Genomic DNA, 23,785 nt, shown 5'->3' with positions numbered 1-23,785 from the left:
CCATAACTTTTTTGCAATCCGTTTCAGCTATAACAAGAGAGAAAGAAAGATCAGAGGCTAATTGGAGCCCATAAGTGAGTGCTAAAGCTTTAGATACATCAGGATCTCAAGCTCCATGAAAGCATTTAAAGGCACAAGCAAGGACCTGACCAAACTCATCTCGAAAGATAACACCAAACCACATCAGTCTCGAAGCAATAATTATAGCATCAGAATTCATCTTCACATAACCTGGAGAGGCAGATGTCCATACAGTCACCCCACGACCCACCTGTTGGGCATTACTACAGTCTTGGCAAAGATGAACCATAATTTCTGTAGAATTACAATATAGACAAGTGGATAACACCCCTGAAATGTGGCTTTGCAACACTGTGAAGGTAAGATATTAAGAACAGCTCGCCAGAAAAAAGAAATAACTTTTGGAGGAGTTCGTAAATGCCATAAAGTCTTCCAAATACGAGAGTGAGAAAGCATATACCAGAACTAGTACCACCAAAACGCATTGCCAAAGAAAGATGATAACCACTAAGGACTGTATAGATACCTCGAGAATCAAAGTGCCACACCAATTTATCCGACTGAGTAAAAGAGCTCAAATGTAAGGCTTTCATATTTTCAATATCCATAGGCAACAGACATGACAAGGCCACATCCCAATTCCACGACCTTGAGCCTTCATCTATGAGAGCAAAAACCATAGAATCAAGGGGCAACACACTAGGAGAAGCAGTAACCTTAAAGTCTGGAAGTGTAAGGAGCTAGGGGTCTAGCCATAACTGAGCTGTTTGCCCATTCCCAATTTGCCACCTTATCCCTCTACACAATGCATCCCTACCATATAGAATACTCCTCCATGTAAAACTGGGACTAGCATCAACGCTTGCTTGCAAAAAATCACACCTTGGACAGTATTTTGCTATTAGTATTCTTATAGTAAGTAAAGTTGGCATGTAGTAAAATTCCCCACACTTGTATCGCCAACAGAGCTTGATTGAAACACTCAAAGTCATGAAAACCAAGCCCCCCTCATCCTTAGGACGACACAACTATTTCCATGAACAAATATGTAGCTTTCGCTCTCCCTGGTGCTATCCCCACCTAAACTGAGCTATCATAGCCTGTAACTCATGACACAAAGTAAGCAACAGTTTAAAACATTGCATAATATAAAAGGGAATGGCTCGAGCAACAGTCTTAATCAACAGATCCTTTGCAGCACCTGACAAAAACGTTTCCTTCCAGCCTTGCAAACATGCCCAAGGACACTCTTTAATCTTATTAAAAGTTAATTTCTTAGAACGACCCACAACGATTGGAAGTCCCAAATACAAATTATGATTTGCAACCATAAGTTCATATGGAGGAAGGTTTGGAGGAAGGATTTTTCTATTTATTTGGAGGAAGGTTTCTTGTTTTTTTGATATTTTACAGGTATTTCTAACCCAATGAGGACTAATTTTGTTCGCGCCGGATTGATCCATTAAAGGTAAAGCGCTTTCAATAAATATCTTTTCTATCCACGATGATCGAACACTCAACTTTGATAAGAATACCGAACCACTCATGCCAAATATTGATCGAAAGAAATTTTTTTTTATGTGACAAAAGATTTTTCTAAATTAAAAAATTTTAAATTGAGAGAATTTGTGATTTTTTAAAAGTGAAGTTTTTAAAAAAATTTTTTAAAAAATTATTTTATAACTCACATATTTAGTGAATTAAGAAGATTTTATAACTTTAATGAACTTTAATAAACTTTACTCTAAAAAAGAAATTTACTTTAAACAATCTTATTTTACCATACCTCTGCTAAACATAATGTTAATCTTCTCTTTTTCATGTTAATAAAAAATTAACGAAACTCATAAAATTCTATAGCTTATCACGATAATCATAATGAATCATTCCAGATAGAAAAATTCTTTAAAATATTTTAAGAGATATGCCTTTTGAATTTTCTTTTTTAATCTCTTATGTCGTTTGCAAAGAGTGGAGACCCTATTTTATTTTATTTTATTTTTTAAGATTATATATATATATATGACTTCATAGTTTAAATCTAATTAATAAGACAAGAAATAAATATACTTATCAATTGAGTTAATCTTTAAAACTTAAATATGTTTTTGTTGTGACAAGTAATATTACATAGATTAATTTTTATACTATGTTTAATTTATTTTATCACCAATTAATATCACTTAGTCTATACTATTTATTTACCTGGTCGTACATAAATCGATTTAGACAATTTCACTATATTTTGTTAAACCAAATCAACAAAGCCAATTTCAATAATATTTAAATCGAAATCAACAAATTAAATTACAAAACTATATATATTCGATTTTCCTAGGTTGGATTCGATTTGAATAATTTTTACTTCTTTAAACACCTTTTAATACATTTTAGACTTTATAATTTAGCTATTATTAAAATTTTTAATAGACATATTATTATATACTAATTAAAAAATAAATATTAATTTAAAATATATTATTTAGTAAAATAAATATATATATATATTTGATATAAATTCAATTTAGATTGAAATTTTACTATATTAACTCGAAATCGAAATAAAAAATTTTATTTATAATTATTTTAATATTAAAATTATCTTTAGGACATATTTATTCAGGTTGAATTTATTCAGATCAATCAAGTGACAATTTCTTTGTACACTCTTAATTCATAATTGAAGAAAACTTTTCTTATAAAATGAAATGTTTTTATAGTATATTGAAAAAACCTATAAATTATAGATTATTTATATTAAAATTAATAATTTTGTAATACAATAAAATAAAATATATGAAAAAAAAAAAAAAAATCTCATTTTCCCACTCCGTATCCCACCAATAATTCCGCTGTCTCAATAGCACGAATCAGAATCCAAGATCTCGCATCGCACAGTAGTTCTATACTTCTATGAACACTAGAGTTGAAATTACCAAAATGAACATTCTCAATGGTGCGTTACTGCGTTTCTGAACTCAAATCTTGCATTGTCGGTTACCATGTTTGATCTCCGTGCTAAAATGTCACCCGCATGTAACAATAACGTGACACTAATCTCGGCTGCTTGCATGTGATGTGCCCTCTCCTTCTTCACTCCCACAGACAAAAGCCATACTAGTAGCAGCATAGCAGCCAAATCACACACCTTTCCCTTTATCTAGCGTTCTAAATTTAGTTGCAGAGATTTAAAGACGGCACCCTCTGAGATCTCCGTCTAACAGACCAATCAAATCGATCCATCATGAAGGCCCAGACTAAGGTCGCCAAGCCCGGGAACCCTCTCATTGCATTTGAGCACAAGAGGTATTTGTAATTTTACTATCATTTCTTATTATTCTTCTTCTTGAGACACGCGTCCTCGCTAGGTGTATCTCTTTGATCCGTCAAGTTTGGTCCTCTACTGTATTTGTAGTTGCTGGGCATTGGTTGAAGTTCGCTGTAATTGATTTGATCGCGTTGATTAATGTTGTTTTACTGAGATTTTGCCCTTTTTTTTTGTTCTTGTTTTGATTTTGTTGTTTTATTGGAAATGAGTGATTGATTAGTGATTTTGATGATTTTTGTTTTGGATTTTTATTAGTGTTGCTCCCATTGTGTGATATTGGGATTAGTTTAGGAACTAAAGTGTGGATTGTGGATGGTGGTATGGTTTTCTTTGAAGTAAATTTGAGTTTCAGTTGGGGCAATGGTGAACGATATGGGAAGTAGAATCTGGGTTATCAGTAGAATATGTTTTTGTCGGGTTTGAGTCATCGATCTTTGGAGGCAGATTGCAGGTAAGCAGAAATTCTATTATAGTCCACATTTTGTTTTTAATGTTTTTTTAAAAAAATAGATTTGGGTTGTAATTATATGTGTGTTATCTCTATGTTTTTGTTTGCTAATGATTTATTTACTATGAAGAACTTGAGTGGTATTTTTGCGGATGAAGGTGGTACTGTGTTTTTTATTGCTTTGTCTGTTTTTGTGAATCTGTTTGTCTTTTTTTTGGCGATGCTATGATATGAATAAGAAGATAATAAAACTGAAGAGTTAATGGATATTGATTGGTTTGGACAGGGATGCATATGGATTTGCAGTGAGACCTCAGCATGTACAAAGATACAGAGAATATGCTAATATCTACAAGGTTTTCTTCCCTTAAGATTTATTTCCCATTCTATTAGTAATTATTTGTGCTAATTTTAGATGCCGAGAGAGTTGTTGACCCTCTCTTTTGGTCATTGGAAACTTCTATGAGAGCTCATTTGGATCCCTTTAGATTTAGAGTAGGCAATGCCCTACTAGCAACCCATTTGAACTAAGCCATAATCCTACCAGCAATAAGAATGAAAAATAAAGTGATTCTACTAGTCCATTAGGCAATAGCTGCACTTGTTGGATGCATGAACTTTCTTTTTATGTTGATTTTTAGTGGTTAGTGATTAAGTGTAAGTAATGGTCTAAAATTTAATTTGTTTTTATTCTCTACATTTGGTTTCCACACATAGAGTAGAGAAAGAATTCCAATAGAGGGGAAAGTGATACCCTGTTGTGATGGTCTCTTAATTTTAGGAGGAAGAAGAGGAAAGATCAGATAGGTGGACGAGTTTCCTGGAGCGGCAAGTGGAGTCTGAACGATTTTCTGCAAACGGTTCATCTTTGGAGGAAGATTACAAGGCATCACATTCTGAAAAAATGGAGCAGGAGACCAACAATGGTTTAGCGAATGGTGTTGAAGGAGATGTTTTGAGCAGTGAGAAGACTGGCTCTGATGTTTCGCCTGAAGATCTTACTGAAAATGAAGAGAAACAGTTGAATGCCAATAAAAAAATTCATAGGGTCCAAATATGGACTGAGATTAGACCATCCCTTCGTGCCATTGAAGATATGATGAGTATTCGGGTCAAAAAGAAGGGCAATCAACCCAAAGACCGCCAAGAGACTAAAAAAGAACCTTCTATTGAAGATGCCAAATCAGCAAAAGGAGTTTCCGAAGAGGACTCTGAGGATGAGTTTTATGATGTGGAAAGGTCAGACCCAGTTCAAGAAGGCCCTTCTGGTGGCAGTGTTAGTGCTTCTGGCACAGGTGCTACTGCTGCTGATGTAGCCTCTTTAGAATCTTTGTTTCCCTGGAAAGAAGAACTGGATGTCCTTGTTCGTGGGGGTGTTCCAATGGCACTTAGGGGAGAGGTAGGCTTTGCCCTTATTATTTATTTTCTTCCTCTTCATTTCTTTGCACATGAACTTTACAATTGATTTAGTTCTTGCATTTTAGCTCTGGCAAGCATTTGTGGGTGTGAAAACACGTCGAGTGGAGAGATATTACCAGGATCTACTTGCTTCAGAAACTATTTCAGGAAATCATGTCGAACAACAGTCTGACAGCGATTCAAAGGGTGCAACTACAGATCCTGTATGCATACCTGAGAAATGGAAAGGACAGATTGAGAAGGTCATTACACGCATGGTCTCTCAGTTTTGGTGTGGGTCCTACTTTCATCTATTTGGCATTGTCAATGCAAGTTTCTCAAGTATTGGCTTTAGTGCAGGATTTGCCACGGACATTTCCAGGTCATCCTGCTTTGGATGATGATGGTAGAAATGCTTTGAGGCGATTGCTTACAGCATATGCTCGGCATAACCCCTCTGTTGGGTACTGTCAGGTGCTTGAAATGTATACTGCTTTCAGTACTTGATGATATACTTTTTTAATGACTAATTCTTTTGTATTTCTTGGGTTGAACTTGTGTGCAGGCAATGAATTTCTTTGCTGCCTTGTTACTACTTCTGATGCCTGAAGAAAATGCCTTTTGGTAAGTTTCAAAGCTTGATGAACATAGTGTCTTTTGGAATTGTTGCTTCTCTTGTATTGGAGCGAGGCACTAGTGTAGCAGCTATCCTAGTTTTCTAGAGCAAGTTTAGCATTATATTTTCCATTCCAGAATTCTTGTCTGTGCATGCTTCTTGATATGGGCTGAATTTTCAGGGCATTAATGGGCATCATTGATGACTATTTTGATGGCTATTACTCAGAGGAAATGATAGAATCTCAGGTAATGCTTGCTACAGTGCTGTTTTCCCGCCTGCCAATCCAAGGTGCATTTTTGCTTTCCCTCAGAAGAAGATTAGAGACATGATGAGGGTGAGATCAGTTCACAGTTGTCAATGGATGTTCTGATTTAATTTTCCATTTTGTCAGGTCGACCAACTTGTTTTTGAGGAGTTGGTGCGTGAAAGATTTCCTAAATTGGGTTTGTTATTCTTTTATTTTATTTATCATTGGTTTATTACATATTACAACTTTTATTTGGATGAAATTCTTTTGGTGATTTCTAATGTCGGTTTAACTTGGTGCAGTAAATCATCTGGATTACCTGGGAGTGCAGGTTGCGTGGGTTAGTGGACCATGGTTCCTTTCGATTTTCATGAATATGCTTCCATGGGAAAGTGGTCAGGTTTTATGCTTTTAATATGTGAACTTTGTATTGTTTAACACGGCATGATAAAGTTGGCTAATAAACTATTGGGTTTTTCTCCATTTTTTTGCATTCTTATTTTCATGGCTTTTTTAGTGCTCTGGTTAAAAGCTTGCCCCTAATATATCATCCTTCTTTCACAGTTCTCCGAGTTTGGGATGTTCTTCTTTTTGAAGGAAATCGTGTTATGCTATTTAGGACTGCACTTGCTTTGATGGAGTTATATGGTACTGGGTTAACGGTGTTGAAACTTTTATTTTACTGTGGCAATTTGCTCTTTCTCAATCTTCATGATAGGTGTTTTCCTTTGTGAAATTTAATTTGGTTCATTTTTTCTGCAGGCCCTGCTTTAGTTACCACTAAGGATGCTGGAGATGCGGTCACTTTGCTGCAGTCACTGGCTGGTTCAACATTTGATAGCAGTCAACTTGTGTTGACAGGTTGCATGGGTTATCAAAATGTGAACGAAATCAGATTACAAGAGTTGAGAAATAAGCATCGACACACTGTTATAGCTGCGGTTGAGGAAAGAACAAAAGGGCTTCAAGCTTGGAGAGATTCGCAGGGTCTGGCGTCAAAGCTCTATAATTTCAAGCATGATCCCAAGTCAATGCTAGTGGAAACAAATAAGCAGTCTGGTGGTGATTTGTCTCGTTCAGGGTCTGGATCCACCAACTCAGATGAGGTTCTTATAAGCTTGACAGGGGACGTAGAGATAGACAGTGTTCCAGATCTTCAAGATCAGGTGGCTTCTCCCCGCCACCCTGTCCCTCTCTTTAGCATAATCTTCTGTGCAACGTAGAAAGTTGCAAATATTGAATGATGCATTGTACATCTGCTAATGCGTAAATGATCTACATTCATTTTGGTTCTATTGTAAATATGGGAATGCTCAAATATGTTGTTTACTACTATTTTCTTCTTTTCCCCTTTTCTGCCTTTTATTTAATTATTATTTTGCTACAACTTTATTCTTTGCTTTCCTTTGCCATGCCTATGATGCCTGTGGCAAGTTTTGAAAACATGGACTCAATATTTCTTTTCTCAATAATATTAATTTATGCAGGTGGTGTGGTTGAAGGTCGAATTGTGCAAGTTGCTGGAGGAGAAAAGATCTGCTGTACTCAGGTTAACATTTTCACTGTGTTCGATTTTTATAATCAGAGGGTTTCTACATGCTGCATGTCGCATGCCACTCAATTCTTTTTCTTTGTTGGTTCTGCGGAAACTTTAACATTTCTGATTCTCAATATTGCTTTAACTGCAGGCAGGTGCAATTTACAGTTCACATATGACTAAACTTATTCTGTGTTTGCTATGTGCTATCTGTGAAATTCATTGCCTTTTTTTCCGCATTTTACTGGTACATGGATTGTTTAGATCATGTTCTTCTACATATTTGCTGAATTGTGAGTTTCACGTCAAATTTGTGGAATTTAACATTGATTCATTTGAGAGAGAGAGAGAGAGATAATGAAGCATTGATATTTTGCTGTGGTTAAATTTTTCCAGGGCAGAAGAGTTGGAGACTGCTTTGATGGAGATGGTCAAGCAAGACAATCGGCGGCAATTGAGTGCTAGGGTATATCCAAAACAACTTTCTTTGTCTTTTCTTCCTTTTCCTTCTTGTCCTTTCAAATGAGATTGTTCATTTCTTGCTACGATTGGGGAAAAAGTGTTGAGGCTGACTAGTTAATATTAGGCTTAATGGTTTCCAACCTTTTTTTTTCATATATATATAGTTTTACACAAACATTGCAAAATTAGTGTCAATTTGACCCATTGGTCAAAATAGAAAAATAGAAAAAAAATACAAATATAAAGTAAAAAATCATTTTTAATGATTTTAGGTTAGGCCTTTGGGAAATGGGGTTTTATAAGTAAGAGAGAGAGAGAGAGAGAGAGAGAGAGAGAGAGAGAGAGAGAAGGGGTTTGAGGAGAGAGGGAAAAATATAAAAATATTTTTTATTTAGATTAATAATAAATTTATCAGTATTATTATTATTTTCAATGTTGACCAATTCAAGTCATTTAGGCAAGATTGCTGAAATTAACAGATTCAGGTAAAATAGAAGAAGTGTGCAATGGTTCAGATAGGCCTTATTCTCATGGAAAGTTCAAGGAGATTCTTCTTCCTCTTTTATGTGGAAGAAGGGTGGAAATGTTGGGGGGTGGGGGGGAGACAATTGTTAGATTGAACTATGCTTTACATTATCTTTACTGTAAGGAAGTTGTTGTGGACTCCTTTGTAGGGACAACATATAACAGAAAGTCCAAAGCTGGATCAGCAGGAGAGGGGAATCAGGCAATGATAGAAGCAGTTGCAGCTTTTATTAGGATTGCTTTTATTTTCTGATATAGTTTTATGTATTCCTAATTAGTAGACTCCTATTAGCATTATAATTTCTTTAAGCTGTATCAATCTCTCTATAAATAACATTGAGCATTATATTAATAAAACAAGTAGAGTATTTATTATTGAATTCTAGAGATTGGTAGCTCTCCGTTCAATTGAGTTCCAAGGTTGGTAGGTTCTTGTAATGAATACTAGTAAGGAGAGTAAGGTTTGTAATTGTATGTGGAAGGAGTAAAATAGCGAGGGTGGTGTGTGGTAGTTGAGTAGTTGTAAAGCTGTTACAGCTTTTTAGGAGAAAGTCAAAGCAGTTACAGTAGTTAGGAGTGTATAAATAGAGTATATCTGTATTAGATTAGGTTATTCCAAGAATCAATAAACAAGAACACTTTTCTCTTATTTTTTAATATTCTTTTCTCTTCTCATCCAATCTATTTCTTTTCTCATCCAATTTATCTGTTTTCTCATCTATTTCTCTCTCTCTCTCCCTATTCCTCTATTTCACTTAGTTGGCAGGCTGTTATGCAACAATTTGGTATCAGAGCCTTGATCTCAGTGGGGTTTGCTTCCAATATTTTCTATTGGAGTCACAACTCTGCGCAGATTCATGAGAGTCTTCCAAAATTCCAGAATTCCAGGTTTTTCTCTACTCTTCTCTCTCTCTTTTCTTTCCCTCTATTCATTCTTTTCTTCTTCCTCTCTCCCTGAAATTTCTTCACTTTCTCACCTCAATTTCTTCTTCTTTTTTTCTTTCTTTCTTGAAATTCTTGAATCAAATTCTTTCTTCTCCTGTCACTTTCTGGTTCTTTCTTCTATTCCCTTCTTTAATTTCTTATTTCCAGCATTTCAAGAAACTTGTTTCTTGAAATTCTTGAAAATTTTCTTCCTCTCCCTCGTTCTTCTTTCTTGCGAGCTGCCTTATTCTCTTTTCCCCTCTATCAAATTCTTCTCAATTTCCCTATTTTCAATTTCTGCCCTGTTAGGGTTTCAAAATCAAGACCTGTCTTGTCAAATTCAAGAAACATCTGAAATAAAAAAAAAAATCTTTCTTTCCTTTCAATCTTTCTTCATTCTCTACAAAATATTTTCTTTCTATTTCTGTAATTTCTTCTCTATTCTTCTTTTCACAATTTTTCTTCTTCCTTTCTCTGTGATTTTCTTCCAATTCCAGTATCAATTCCTTATCCCTGCTCAGATCTGATTTTCTTTTACTATTTTCCTCAAATTTTCTTGGAAGTAAAATACAATCAGAGCATCAAATCATGGAAGTACAATCTTGGGAACAAAAGGATCTCAAGGGAATGCTAGAAATTTTTGAAAAAAGAGCAATAGAACGCTTAGAGGAGCTGCTGTTTCAAAAATGGAAAAAATTAGATAAGTTGTTAGAAGAGCAAATAGAAAGGAGGGATAAATTGTTTCAAGAGGCACAATCCAAAAGTCAATTTCAAGATTTGGAGCTGAGATCTCAAATTCCTGGGGGTTTTATAGAAAATGGAAAGAAAACAGAAAATGTTGCAGCCTTTACTAATGAAGATGCATTGGAATTGTGTCTTGCACAAGGAGGGAAAACATTACAACATCTAGAGTAGGATTTTCTTCCTCATATGTCTAGTATAAGTGAGGTTTTTGGGGAGGAGAATGATGAAGAAATAGAAGACAACAATCATGGAACTGAAGTTTATTGGGGTGATGACAAGGAATTGGGAAAGACCGAGGAGAGTGCTGCTAAGAAGGAGATTGTCCTTCTTGATGATAAGATTCAGGGGGATGGAAATGTGAAGAAGTCGATTCAAAAGAAGGAGCAAAAATTTCAAATTCTTCAAGATTTAATTCAGCAGAGTTTTGAGAATGGTGTTAATGGTGCAAATGATGAGAATACTCAGGGTTTTGAGAATGATAACATTACTGAAGCCTCTAGTAAAGTGCATGTGAGGCAACTAGACTATTCAATGGGAAGAATAGGAGCTGAATATGAAGTGGAATTCCTTTGCTCAATGATACAAAGGATGATTTTGCCTCAGTTCAGAATGGAAGAAGTGTTGGAAGCTGCACAAGCTAGAGTCCAAAAACCTGAAATTTCTGGGAGCAATGGGAATGGATGGAGTTTACTAATTCAAGAGAACCATGATCGTGAGTTTTACTATTGTGAGTTCCTAATGTCCATAGAGGATAAATGGGAAATATCAAGAAGGCTGAAGAAGAAGAAATTAATTTTGAAGAACATTGCATCTGTAATTCTTAAACAAGATGTATTTGAAGGATGGAGAAGACAAAGAAAAAGATTACTATGACGAAGGAAACAGATTGACATTTTGGTGCTGGTTTGTTGCGCACAATCAATAATTTTAGTGTTGCGCCCTCCCTTATTCATTCTTAAGGACAAGAATGATTTCAAGGAGTAGGGAATGTAATGAATACTAGTAAGGAGAGTAAGGTTTGTAATTGTATGTGGAAGAAGTAAAATAGTGAGGGTGGTGTGTGGTAGTTGAGTAGTTGTAAAGCTGTTATAGCTTTTTAGGAGAAAGTCAAAGCGATTCTGATTAGAAGTGTATAAATAGAGTATATCTGTATTAGAATAGGTTATTCCAAGAATCAATAAACAAGAATACTTTTCTCTCATCTTTGAATATTCTTTTTTCTTCTCATCCAATCTATTTCTTTTCTCATCTATTTCTCTCTCTCTCTCCCTATTCCTCTGTTTCACTTAGTTGGCAGGCTGTTATGTAACAGTTCCCTCCAACGAATTTACAAACACCATCACCATAGGTTCCTTGAGAAGGGGAAGAAGCAATAACAAGGGGAAGTCTTCCATATCCGAGGAAGATTATCCTATGATAGGCTTGTGATGAGATCTTTGATGTGGGAATATAACAAATTGGTATTAGAGCTAAACGTCATGGGTGATCAATCAAACTTGCAACAAAAACTGGACTCTTACATCCAGTTATCCGAGGAATGCTATCAACAACAGTGTCAAGAGCAAAGAGAGATCCAAGGATTGCTAGAAGGGATTGTGAAGCAGATGACGATAGGGACAACTAGAGAAAGTGAAGTGGGATCAAGAAGCACCAACTAGCACTTTCTAAATCGAACTGAAGGGCAGATGGAAAATAGGAAAGGGGCAATGGTGGTTCCACTTTACTCAAAACTTGATTTTTCCTCATATGATAAAATGGAAGACCCGTTGGGATGGCTAAACCGCTGTGATCAGTTTTTCCATAACTAGAAAACAGCCCAAACAGAAAAAGTGGTGCTAGCGGCATTCCATATGATAGGAGAAGCACAACTATGGGTCTTCAAGTTAGAGCAAGAAGAACCAGGAGTGTCAGGGGAAGCTTTTAAAAATTATTGCCACTTATGTTTTGGACCTCCACCATGGAGCAACTCATTGGGGAATTGGTGAATCTCAAACAAACAGGGATGGTAGAAGAGTATCAACGAAAATTTCAAACTTTGTTAGCAAGAGTTACTTCAGTAAGAGCTGATCAACAAGTGGAGATATTTATGGTTGGATTAATGAAATTAATTTGGATGGATGTTGAATTGCAAAATCCTCTTGGTGATCGCCATGAGTTTAGCAAGAACCTTTGAGAAAAAAAAGATGCTGTGCAGAGTGGAACAACACGAAAGTCTACCTCTTGATGGACAGGGACATGACAAACAACAAGCACCCCATCCTTTGCTGCCCAAACCAAAGCTCGGGCACTATAGCTGCATCGATAGGGAGCAACACTAATGAGTCTTCGGGGCCAACAATCCAAAAGTTAACTAAGAGGCGAGATGGCGGAGAGTCGTGCCAAGGGACTCTACTATAATTGTGATGAACAATACATAGTTAGGTATCAGTGTAAGAGATTGTTTTGGTTGGAAGTGGAAGATTGGGAAGATCTGGCTAAGGAAATCATCCAGAGGGAGGAGACAAAGCTTGAAATATAGTTAAACGCCATCACCGGACTCCAAAATGCATAAACCATGCAGTTGCTGACAAAGATAGGAGCTAATACGATATTGGTGCTAGTCGATTCCGGGAGCACACATAACTTTATAAGTAAGATTGTAGCTAAACGATAACACCTTCTGATTTACCAACATTTAGGCTTACAAGTGTTCGTGGCCAATGGGGAACAAATCCCAAGTTTGGGCATTAGTGAATCGATGACTTTACATGTTGGTTTGGATTCTTTTTACTACTGACTTATTTGTGATTCCATTAGCAGGTTTTGATGTGGTTCTAGGACTCAAATAGTTGGATGGGACTTTGCTACATTAAAAATGACTTTTGAAGTGGATGGCTGAAAAATCACATTGCATGGCCAACAGTTCGCATCCAATCCCAACTTGCATGTAGGGGTGAGCAGATTTCGGTTCAAACCGAACCAAACTGAATCAATTTGGTTCAATCGGTTCGGTTCGATTCGGTTTTATATTATAAAAATTTCGGTTATTTCGGTTCGGTTTTGAAGAGAAAAAAAACGATTAAACCGAACCGAACCGAATAGTAATTTTACATATTAAAATCGAACCAAATCGAACTAAATCAATTTTTGAATTGATTTTTTTTGTGGAGAATTTATGAATTACATTTAATTTTATATATATATATATATATATATATATATATATATATATATATAAATTGTTTAATTTTATTGATTAATAATTATTAGGTTCAAACCAAAGTCAAAATTAGACCAAATAACTTGAAAATCAAGTCTAAATTAAAAAATCAATAAAAAATCAAAACAGATCGGTTTGAACTGAACCAAAATAGAGCGGTTCAGTTCGATTCGATTTTTTATCCATTTCGGTTCAGTTTGTTTTCTAGAATATATAATTTGGTTTTCATAATTTAGTTCGGTTCGGTTTGAACCGAATACTCACCTCTACTTGCATGTAATACAGGAGAAACTACATTCGCAATCTGAGTTAACTAACTTGTTGGATGAATTCTCATATTTGTTATAACCCTTGGATCTCCATCCAATTCGGTCATGTGATCACAAAATATGCCTCTTACTTATGACTGGACCAATGGTGGTTTGTCCTTACTGCTATCCCCATCTTCAAAAGGATGAGATAGAACGGCAATGTGAAGAGATGTTGAAGCAAGGAATTATTTGGCCAAGCAGATCTCCTTTCTCCTCACCAGTTTTATTAGTCCAGAAGATAGACTGATCATGGAGATTTTATGTGGATTATAGAGAATTAAATGCCAAGACTGTGAAAGATAAATTCCCTATTCTTGTGGTGGAAGAATTATTGAATGAATTGCATGGAGCTCGATTTTTTGCCAAACTAGATCTCCGTTAGGGCTACCATTAGATAAGAATGGATTCGGTAGATGTAGAAAAAAATAGCCTTTTGTACTCATCATGGGCACTTTGAGTTCTTGGTAATGCCCTTTGTGCTCACTGACTCCTTGTTTACCTTCCAAGCTTTCATGAATAAAGTTTTTCAGCCATATCTATCTAAGTTCTTTCTTGTATTTTTGGATAATATTGAGGAGCATGTTAATCACATCTGAATTGTCTTTCAATTATTGCGAGCTCACCATCTTTTTCTTAAGCTTTCCAAGTGTTGTTTTGGCGAAACACAAGTCGCATATTTGGGTCACATCATTATAGGTTCAGGTGTGTTAGTGGATGAAAGCAAAATATAAGCTATCACCGAATGGCCTGAAAAACAATCAATTAAGGCTTTATAGGGATTTCTTGGATTGACTGGTTATTACAGGCGATTCATCAAGGATTATGGGATTCTAGTAGCTCCATTAACTAACCTCTTGAAGAAGAATTCTTTCAAGTGGGATGAGACTACAACTCAACTCAACTCAACTAAGCCTTTATCCAAAAAATTTGGGGTCGGCTATATGGATTCGCTTTTTCCACTCTGAACGATTTTGGGTTAAATCCTCAGAAATGTGTAATGCTTCTAAGTCATGTTGTAATACTCTCCTCCAAGTCAATTTAGGTCTACCCCTTTTTTTTCTTTCTATCCTCTAACTTAATGTGCTCTACTTGTCTAACTGGAGCCTCTGTATGTCTACGCTTCACATGACCAAACCACCTCAATCTCCCTTCTCTCAACTTATCTTCAATTGGCACTACTCCTACCTTTTCTCTAATACTTTCATTACGGATTTTATCTAGTCTAGTATGGCCACTCATCTACCTTAACATTCTCATCTCTGCAACTCTTATCTTAGATGCATACGACTCTTTCAGTGCCCAACACTCACTACCATATAACATAGCCGGTCGTATGGCTGTACGGTAAAATTTTCCTTTTAATTTATTGGGAATCTTATGATCACATAAAACTCCCGTGGCACGTCTCCACTTCAACCATCCGGCTTTAATCCTATGACTAACATCCTCCTCACATCCCCCATCTACTTGAAGGACTGAGCCTAGATATTTAAAGTGATTACTTTGGGACAAGTGTGATGAGACTACATTAGAATCATTTAAGGCGTTGAAACAAGCCCTTTAATTGGTGCCAATCCTCCACTTACTAGACTTTGATGTGGAATTTGTGTTGGAATGTGATGTTCAAGTGGAGGGATCGCTGCATAGTTATAACAACATGGTCACCTCTTGCGTTATTTAGTCGAAAATTGGCTGAAAGACATTTGAAATTACTAGCCTATGAAAGGGAGTTAATTGGATTGGCTAAGGCTATGCAATACTGGCGACCTTACCTATGGGGTAGCTCATTCTTGATTCATATTGATCATTTTAGCCTTAAGAACTTGTTGAAATGACTGACTACTTCACCACAACAACACTGGCTTAGTAAGTTAATGGGCTTTGATATCAGAGTAGAATACCGAGCGAGTAGTTTGAATAAAGCAGCAGATGCACCATCATGAAGGGAGGATGAAACAAGCCTGCTATTTCCCATCTCTCAACCAATTCTCTCCCTTTTTGCTTCAGTCAAGGCTGAAATAGAAGAAATAGGGGAACTTCGAGACTTAAGGGATTGAATTCTTCAAGGAATAGTTCATGATGGGTTAATTCTGTTTCAACGAGTTTTTCTTCTTCCCACATCTCCCTTAATAAGCTCGGTGATTGCTGGCATTCATAATGCCACATGAAGGCATCCAAAAGACTTCACAACAAATTCGAAGGGATTTCTATTGGAAAGGAATGAAAACAATGATCCAGGACTTTGTTACCGCCTGCCCTATTTGCCAAAAGAACGAAGTTGAGCACTTGAATTCAGCAGGTCTTCTTCAGCTACTTGATATTCCTCAACAAGTATGGTTAGACATTTCCATCTACTTTGTTGATGGCTTACCAAAATCAAACGGCAAAACTTTTTTCTTAGTGGTGGTGGATCGATTTTCTAAATTCGCTCATTTTATACCACTTGCTCATCCCTATAATGCCATGAGTATCGCACATTTTTTTTGTGAGCACATTTTCAAGTTGCATTTATTACTGGAATCGATTGTTTCGAATCAGGATGCGATTTTTACAATTCACTTTTGGCATGAGCTATTCTGCCTCTGTGGGACAACTATAGCTTTTTTCTTAGCCTATCATCCGTAGTCAGATGGCCAAATAGAAATGGTCAACCGAACCATCGAAATGTACCTTCATTGTTTGGCAAGTGACAAACCAAAGATGTGGGTGCAATGGCTTCCCTGGGCTGAATAATATTACAACACTTCCTTCCATATGTCCCTTAAAACATCCCCATTCCAAGTAGTTTATGGCAGACCTTTACCATGCCTACTGTCCTATGCTGGTGGTTCATCCCGAGTTAAAGCTGTTGATAAAGCCTTGATGGAATGGGATCAAATGTTGACTGAGATAAAACATCGTTTGGAGCATGGGCAACATCGCATGAAGCAATATTATGACAAAGGGCGTCAGGATATTATCTTCCAGCTTGGTGATTTTGTTTGGTTGAAGCCTCATTCTTACCGACAAAGGTCCTTAGTTGGCAGCAAACAGTCTAATTCTTTGGTCCATTTCAGGTCCTTAAACGCATTGGGCAGGTAGCTTATCTGCTCGAATTACCAGTTTAGAGCAAGCTCCATAATGTATTTCATGTTTCTTTACTTAAACAATTTGAAAGTGAACCTCCCTCCAGCATTCCCGTGTTGCCCGCGTTAGCTGAAGGGAAAGTGGTACCTACTCCTTTGAAAATATTGCGTTCATGTCTCAATTGTGGTGTTCCAGAGATATTAGTGCAGTCGGTAGGCTTGCCTTATTCGGATGCAACATGGGAACTTGTTTCGGAATTCAGTACTGCTTATCTTGAATTTGAGCTTGAGGACATACTCGTTCCCCAGAGGGGGAGTGATGTTGTGGACTCCTTTGTGGGGACCACATACAAGAGAAAGTCAAAAGCTGGATCAACGAGGGAGGGGGATTAGGCAATGATGGAGGCAGTTGCAGCTTTTATTAGGATTGCTTTTATTTTCTGATATATTTTTATATATTCCTAATTAGCAAAGACTCCTATTAGCATTATAATTTCTTTAAGCTGTAGCAATCTCTCGATATATATCATTGAGCATCATATTAAAAAAGCAAGCACGAGTATTTATCATTGAATTCTTGAGATTTGTAGCTCTCTTGTTCAATTGAGTTCTGAGGTTGGTAGGTTCCCTCGAAAAGGGGAAGAAACAATAACAAGGGGAAGTCTTCCATACCCGAGGAAGATTATCCTGTTCATAGGCCCGTGACAAGATCCTTGACGTGTGAATATAGCAGAAGTTATGACAAATGAATTCCCTTTTAAGGCTAAAGAACAATTAAATTAGTACAATTGGAGAAAATTGTGATGTTGATGTCAAATGTCAATGGTCAACTGAATGTACAAAATATTTTTCCATAATCTTGAAGTTACAGGACGTGCATCTATATTTTCATTGCTTTCTTCATAAGACTTATTGATCCACGTGAAAGTAGATTTTTGTTTTTGTGTTTTTTTTTTTCCCTTTTGCATTTTTTTTGGTTGGAGATTGGGATTGGGTATATGCAGAGATTATGGAGGATTTTTGAAAATGAAGTTGGAGATTTCTTGTGGCATGAACCATGTTGGTTGTGACCCAGAGTATTTGGCTAGGAAAGAGTTTCCTTTGTACTTCTGTAGATATTGTGGGCTTTTTTTTTTTTTTTTTCGTGCATTAGAGGCTTTTAAATCTATTTCTGGCTAGCATCCAATGTGGTTGAAACACTTATTGCTTGTATCAATTATAGTAGGATATGTTTATCATTTTCATTGTATGTCCCATTCAAAAAAAAAAAAAAAAAGAAAAAAGGTTATGATCATATAATTGGTTGCCTTTGTTTAGAGAAACCTTTAGATGCAATATGTAGTTATCATGTTAATGCATCCTAGTCAGCTTAGTAATATTCAATCAAAATATCAAATGCATTACACATTGACTTATTGAGGATATGTTTATGATCTATAGGTTGAACAGTTAGAGCAGGAGGTTTCTGAGCTGCGGAGGGCCCTTGCTGATAAGCAGGAACAAGAAAATGCTATGCTTCAGGTTTCGTTGTTGCCCAATTGGGAGAGATTGTTTCTTGTCTCTGATTGTTCTTAGAAATCGTAAGAACACTTGCTAATTAATGTAGGTTTTAATGCGGGTGGAGCAAGAGCAGAAGGTAACAGAAGATGCTCGCAGATTTGCCGAGCAAGATGCAGCAGCACAGAGATATGCTTCTCAAGTTCTTCAGGTTTTTAATATCTTTTTTTTTTTTCTTTTTTGTTCTTATTTCAAATCTTTTGCAATACTTCATGTAGTAAAGGTTTTAAAAATTCTGATTTTTCCCAATCCCTTAATATTGAAAAAAAAAGTTGTGAAAAGTAGGAACTCTTCTTATCCTTGGTATGTTAATATGGAACGTAATACTAAAAAAAGGTTAGATTGTAAAAAGGTCCCTATAGTTTGCCATAATTAATGAATCGATCCTTTTATTTTTGAACTCGAATGATTAAGTTTAGTCACTGTAGTTTATTTCGTTTAATAAATTAGTCTTTTTGTCTAATTTAGCTGTTAGACACTTGAAAGGACTTTATAACCCTCATAATCACATCAAATTTACAAAATTTCTCTCTCCGTCCTCCCTTTTCTCTCATTCTGCCTCTATATCTCTCCCTCTCTGCCTCCTTTTTATCTTTGTTTGTATGTTTGTCTCTCTCTTTTGCGCACACCTGCGCTCCATCTCTGCAAACATTCACAAAAAGCAATCCAAATCCACAAGAAAGTTGCAACTTTCCAAACAAAATGATAATTAAATATAATGCACATTGAGCCTTTAATAACTATGCTATGGAAGTTATTTGACGCTAATTTAAAATTTTCTTCAGCTTTTTACCCAAAGAGAGATGGCGAAATTGAAGTTGTAAATTGTAGTTTGGCTGATTTGCTTAGATGTCTTGTAGGGGAAAAAGAAGGTAATTGGGATTTGGTTGTCTATTGTTGAATTTGCCCTTGATAATTCTATCAATCGTTCCGCAGGTAAAAGCCATTTGATTTAGTTCATGTTTGTTCTCTTCGCACCTCTATTGACCTTGTTCCTCTTCCACATGATATCCGTGTTTCACAATTTGCTGAATCTTTTGCTCAACACATTCATGATTTGTATGGTAAGATTAGGAAAAAGATTGCTTTAAGTGATGAAAATTACAAACTTGCTGCTTATGTGGCAAAGGTTGGTAGCAGATCAGTTGCAAGCAAACTCACAGTAAGTTGGGTGAGCTCACCTGCCTTACCCGATGGGTTTTTGTGACCGGACCCATTGGGTTAGATTGTTAGAGCAACTGAGTAGTTGGATGGTGGTTCGGATGGTGAGAGATGGTAGATCAGTGGTAAGGATTAGTAGCTGAAAAACTTGGATTTTTAGTTAGGTCTCAACAAAGGTAAACAAAACAAAATTACATTAATTGAATAAAGAAAACAGTCAATAAAACAGTCAATGAGAATTTAAATTCATTACAAACTCTAAATTAGCGAAACCTTGGACTCGATGCCATACCAAATTTCTCTATTTCCCATGAATCACCTTTTTTTGATACCACCAATTTGGATAAGATTGCTGTTGGGATTGATAAAGCTAGAAGAGCCTGTTGGGATTGATAGAGCCAGAAGAGCACTAGGTGTTGGTTGGAATGGTGAGAGGACGAATTATTTTGGAAGCAATGCCATATAGGACAGAATGTGTAGTGCAATCTTTGGGTTTGATGGTCTCATCGTTATTGTGGCAGTTACCAAGAGGGAGAGAGAGGTTGAACAAGCCAAAGTCGGTGCCATCCAAGAAGATGACCTTGTTGTTCTTGAGGACCCGAATGTGCATGGCAGAGATGCCTATGCTTTCTTGGAGAAGGACCAATCTCCCTCCTGTTGTGCTGGAGACAAAACAGAGAGAGAGAAATAGGTTTCTAGGTTTGGTTCAGATAATTTATAAAGAGGAGGGGACTCATTTTGAAGCAGCAGAAAGTAGAAGTTCTTGTGCTTTTGATCTTGGGGTGGCATATTGCAAAGGAAGGGGAGGAGAGGAGGGAGAGGAGGACGGGTGTGCGGCAGTGACAAATTGGGAGGAGTGGGTTGGGGGGTGTTAAAGATAGAGATGAGGGTTTAGGGAATAAAAAGGTAGTCTCTCTGGTTTATCTAGCTTATGTAGCGGAATATACTGGAAAAATTGGAATGACGGACTTAATTGTCAACAAAATAAATTTTGAGAGATTAATTATTTTGATTTTCAAAATATAGGGTTCTAGTCATTAATTAGGGCAAACTACAAGGACTATTTTATTATTTGTCCAAAAAAAAAAAAAGAAGATTTTAAAATTGGGATCTCTTCTTTTCTTTCCCATGTTATAGTAGTAGGGAACTTTATATAGCTGATATTAACGAAGGTAGCTTGCATTATGGATCATTTTAGCTCCTTTCGCACAGAGTATTGCATTGGTTTTGTTTTATATCTCAATATTCAGATGAATATTCTGTGTCTTGATTTTTTTCTTTTGTCTCATTTTGTATCTTATTATTTATGCAGGAAAAGTATGAAGAAGCCATTGCATCTTTGGCTGAAATGGAGAAAAGAGCGGTTATGGCAGAATCAATGTTGGAGGCTACGTTACAGTATCAATCTGGACAGCTTAAAGCCCAACCTTCACCACGGTATGTAGTCAGTTTTGCTAATGCAAAAGACTTTTCATGCCACATTGCAGTGGCATGGATCTATGGACATTCTTAGCACTGCAATTGGTCATTTTCTTTTATTTATTGATGTTTACATTTCACTTTTACCTTAATCTTTTCCTCCTTTTCAATATTGAGTGCTTATCTACTTACCATTGGCAGACTCACTTTCTAGGAAAAGGATAAATCAAACAAACTAGGGAAAAGTTGGAAAATGTCTACTTATTTGCAGTGTTGGATGTATAGACAAATTATTTTTGCGCATCTTTTGCCATTTCATATAAAGCATACAAGAAACACATGTTTTTCTGTGTAGATCTTCTAATCCAGATTCACCACGAATCAATCAAGAGCCTGCACAAGACATTCCTACAAGAAAGATTGGTTTGCTAGCTCGACCATTTGGACTTGGTTGGCGTGACCGAAACAAGGTTTGTCTTTAGCGGCTTATTATTTGGTTAAATTCATGGGTGCTTGCTTTGCCAAATAGATGGTAATATGTGAGAAAGTAGTTATGTTAGCAAATAGGATTGATGAGCTTTTTGAGATGCTGGAGAATTACAATAGGCAAAGTAATTTCCTGGATTTCCACCTTGTTCCAAATTTCATGAGTATAGTTATTCACCGTTGGTACTTGTGTTTTTCCTCAATCCAATGGTTTTGCTAAAGAAAGGGGCTAGTCCTCCTTTCCTGACCTTGTGGTCTGTAGCCACAGGTCGCATTTTGTTTTCAAATAATATTTGGAGTTTTGGATTTTATTAACCTTAATGATGCTTGTTTGACCTTTTTTGTCCTTTCACTAAAAGTGCATGTAATTAGTTTGAGTATGCTTTTCTTTTGATTGCTAATACCTTTATTAACTTTCAAATTTTGGGATTATTATTTGATTGAAGAGATCTTGTCTGTACCTATGTTCTTTTGGCTTAATCGAGGGACTGTTTATAATTTTTCACTGCCCTCAATGTGCTAGTGGGGACAAGGATGTCTTCCTGTCTCAAATATAGCAATATTATGTAATTAGCAGGAAACATAGATTGTAGCCTTTAGTGTGTCAATTTGAGTTAGTGGGTCGTGTTCGTATAGATATGACACGGACATGAACACGATTATAGTCGAGAAGAACACGACACAATTAACAAATCGTAATCGTGTCAAAAATCGAGACATGAACATGGACACGACTCTTTTATTATACGGGCTACACGATACAATACAATCCATTTAATATGATTTGACACGAATTAATCCATTTAACACGATTTGACAGGACTCAACTTATTTAACTTAATTATCCATTTAATATTTTAATTAAAAAATAAAAAATAATAATTATAAAGTGATATTTTTTTAACTTATTATATAAATTCATAAATTAAATTAATTTTAATAAAGAGAAAACATATAATTTATTATAATAAAATTCTAATATAATAAATAATTAGACTTATAATTATTAATTCATTACTTTTAATATTGTCATTTGTGGATTAGTGGGTTAAATGGTTTAGCATTTAAAATGGGTTGGTGGGTCACGGGTTGACATGTGAATGTGTCAAGTAGGTCAATCTGTGACACAACACGATTATCGATATGTCATAAATGGGTCAACATGAATAGGGGAGAGCATATTTCGGTTTAAACTGAAAAATCAAATCGAACCGAGTCAATTCGGTTCAGTTTTAAAATTCAATCGGTTCGGTTCGGTTTGGTTATTTTCATAAAAAATAAAAAAACTGAATCGAATTGAAATTACTAATATATATATATATATATATATATATATATATATATATATATATATATATATATATATATATATATATATATATCAAGGAAACCCTAAGATTTTTTAGTTTTGATTTCTAAGTTTTTTTTTTTTTAATATTTTTGTTATTGAGATTTAATGTTGAAAATATGAAATTTTACAAAATTCGGTTTGATTGGTTTTAAACCCGAACTGAACTGATATTTATCGATTTGGTTCGGTTCGGTTTTCTCTTAATAATCAGTTTGTTTGGGTTTTTAAAATTTTTTATTTTTAGTTTTTGGTTTTATTGGTTCGGTTCGGAACCGAACCGACCATTTGCACACTCCTAGACATAAACACGAATAGATTCAACCTAAACCCTCTATTTTGGTGTCGTGTTTGCAAGTCATTTTCCAAAATTGCCATGAACAAGAATAAACTAACTTCTAATTTACTGCTAGCAAGTATTTGTTTGTATACCATGCTTCCCGTGTTTGTATGCTGCAAAGTTATCTACTGCTTGATGCCTTCAACTGAGGCTTGTATAATTCAAATCAAATGCAGCAAGCGAAACCCACAAATGTTGAGGAGGCGAACAATGGCAAATCGTCCAATGAGGTCACAGAGCAGAAGGATACAAATGGCGATTCAGTTCAAGAGTAGAGAATTGCAGGATTGCCATAATGATACTACACAGATGTTATAATCACCAAGAAGGTGTTGGCAAGGTAGATATTTTTTGTTTAGCAGTGCAATTTCAGGGAGAGCTTAGAATAGATTTTTTAATTATTTTTTTTTCTCTGTAATTTTTGAATCAGACGGCCATTGTAGAGTTGTATCCATTTATTGTTTGTTCATTAACTGTAATAATAGTTGCATGGGGGTGAAGAATGTAAAACAGTCATGAGATCCAAATAGTGAAAAATTATGTAACCTACTCCGTGAGCATCTCTTTCATTCCTAGTTCATGAGGCTTCATTATTCCTGTGAATTTGTTAGATTGAAGAACGAATATGGAATGAACTAACAAATTG

The 23,785-nt window shown here is 35.8% G+C and overlaps 1 protein-coding gene across 3 annotated transcripts; it reads left to right on the top strand.

Annotated features, from left to right (window-relative positions):
• The first annotated feature begins 2,964 nt into the window (after window positions 1-2,964).
• Window positions 2,965-23,732, top strand: LOC110671302 (uncharacterized). 3 transcript variants are annotated; one of them, XM_021833722.2, is made up of 18 exons: window positions 2,969-3,327; window positions 4,084-4,153; window positions 4,579-5,196; window positions 5,282-5,458; window positions 5,556-5,669; window positions 5,761-5,819; window positions 5,993-6,059; window positions 6,206-6,257; window positions 6,364-6,456; window positions 6,626-6,709; window positions 6,824-7,227; window positions 7,549-7,610; window positions 7,995-8,064; window positions 18,269-18,349; window positions 18,435-18,536; window positions 20,859-20,983; window positions 21,321-21,435; window positions 23,316-23,732. In XM_021833722.2, the coding sequence occupies exons 1-18, from the start codon at window positions 3,266-3,268 to the stop codon at window positions 23,412-23,414; spliced, it is 2,454 nt and encodes an 817-aa protein (XP_021689414.2). In that variant the 5' UTR covers window positions 2,969-3,265; the 3' UTR covers window positions 23,415-23,732. The 3 variants fall into 3 exon arrangements, with proteins under 3 accessions (XP_021689416.2, XP_021689414.2, XP_021689415.2); XM_021833723.2 differs by lacking the exon at window positions 2,969-3,327 and adding an exon at window positions 3,378-3,800; XM_021833724.2 differs by lacking the exons at window positions 18,269-18,349; window positions 18,435-18,536; window positions 20,859-20,983; window positions 21,321-21,435; window positions 23,316-23,732 and adding an exon at window positions 8,735-8,960 and having other exon boundaries at window positions 2,965-3,327.
• Window positions 23,733-23,785: the final 53 nt, after the last annotated feature.

Source organism: Hevea brasiliensis, chromosome 8 (genome assembly GCF_030052815.1).
Source record: "Hevea brasiliensis isolate MT/VB/25A 57/8 chromosome 8, ASM3005281v1, whole genome shotgun sequence".
NCBI lineage: Eukaryota > Viridiplantae > Streptophyta > Magnoliopsida > Malpighiales > Euphorbiaceae > Hevea > Hevea brasiliensis.
Note: the sequence above shows the minus strand (reverse complement) of the source record. Positions and strands in the feature narration are given on the sequence as shown.

Excerpts from the sequence above, each read along its gene's own strand:
- LOC110671302 (XM_021833722.2), top strand. The coding sequence starts at position 3,266 with ATGAAGGCCCAGACTAAGGTCGCCAAGCCCGGGAACCCTCTCATTGCA. Across the intron at positions 3,328-4,083 it reads ATTGCATTTGAGCACAAGAG|GGATGCATATGGATTTGCAG; the intron begins GTATTTGTAATT and ends TGGTTTGGACAG. Across the intron at positions 5,670-5,760 it reads CCTCTGTTGGGTACTGTCAG|GCAATGAATTTCTTTGCTGC; the intron begins GTGCTTGAAATG and ends ACTTGTGTGCAG.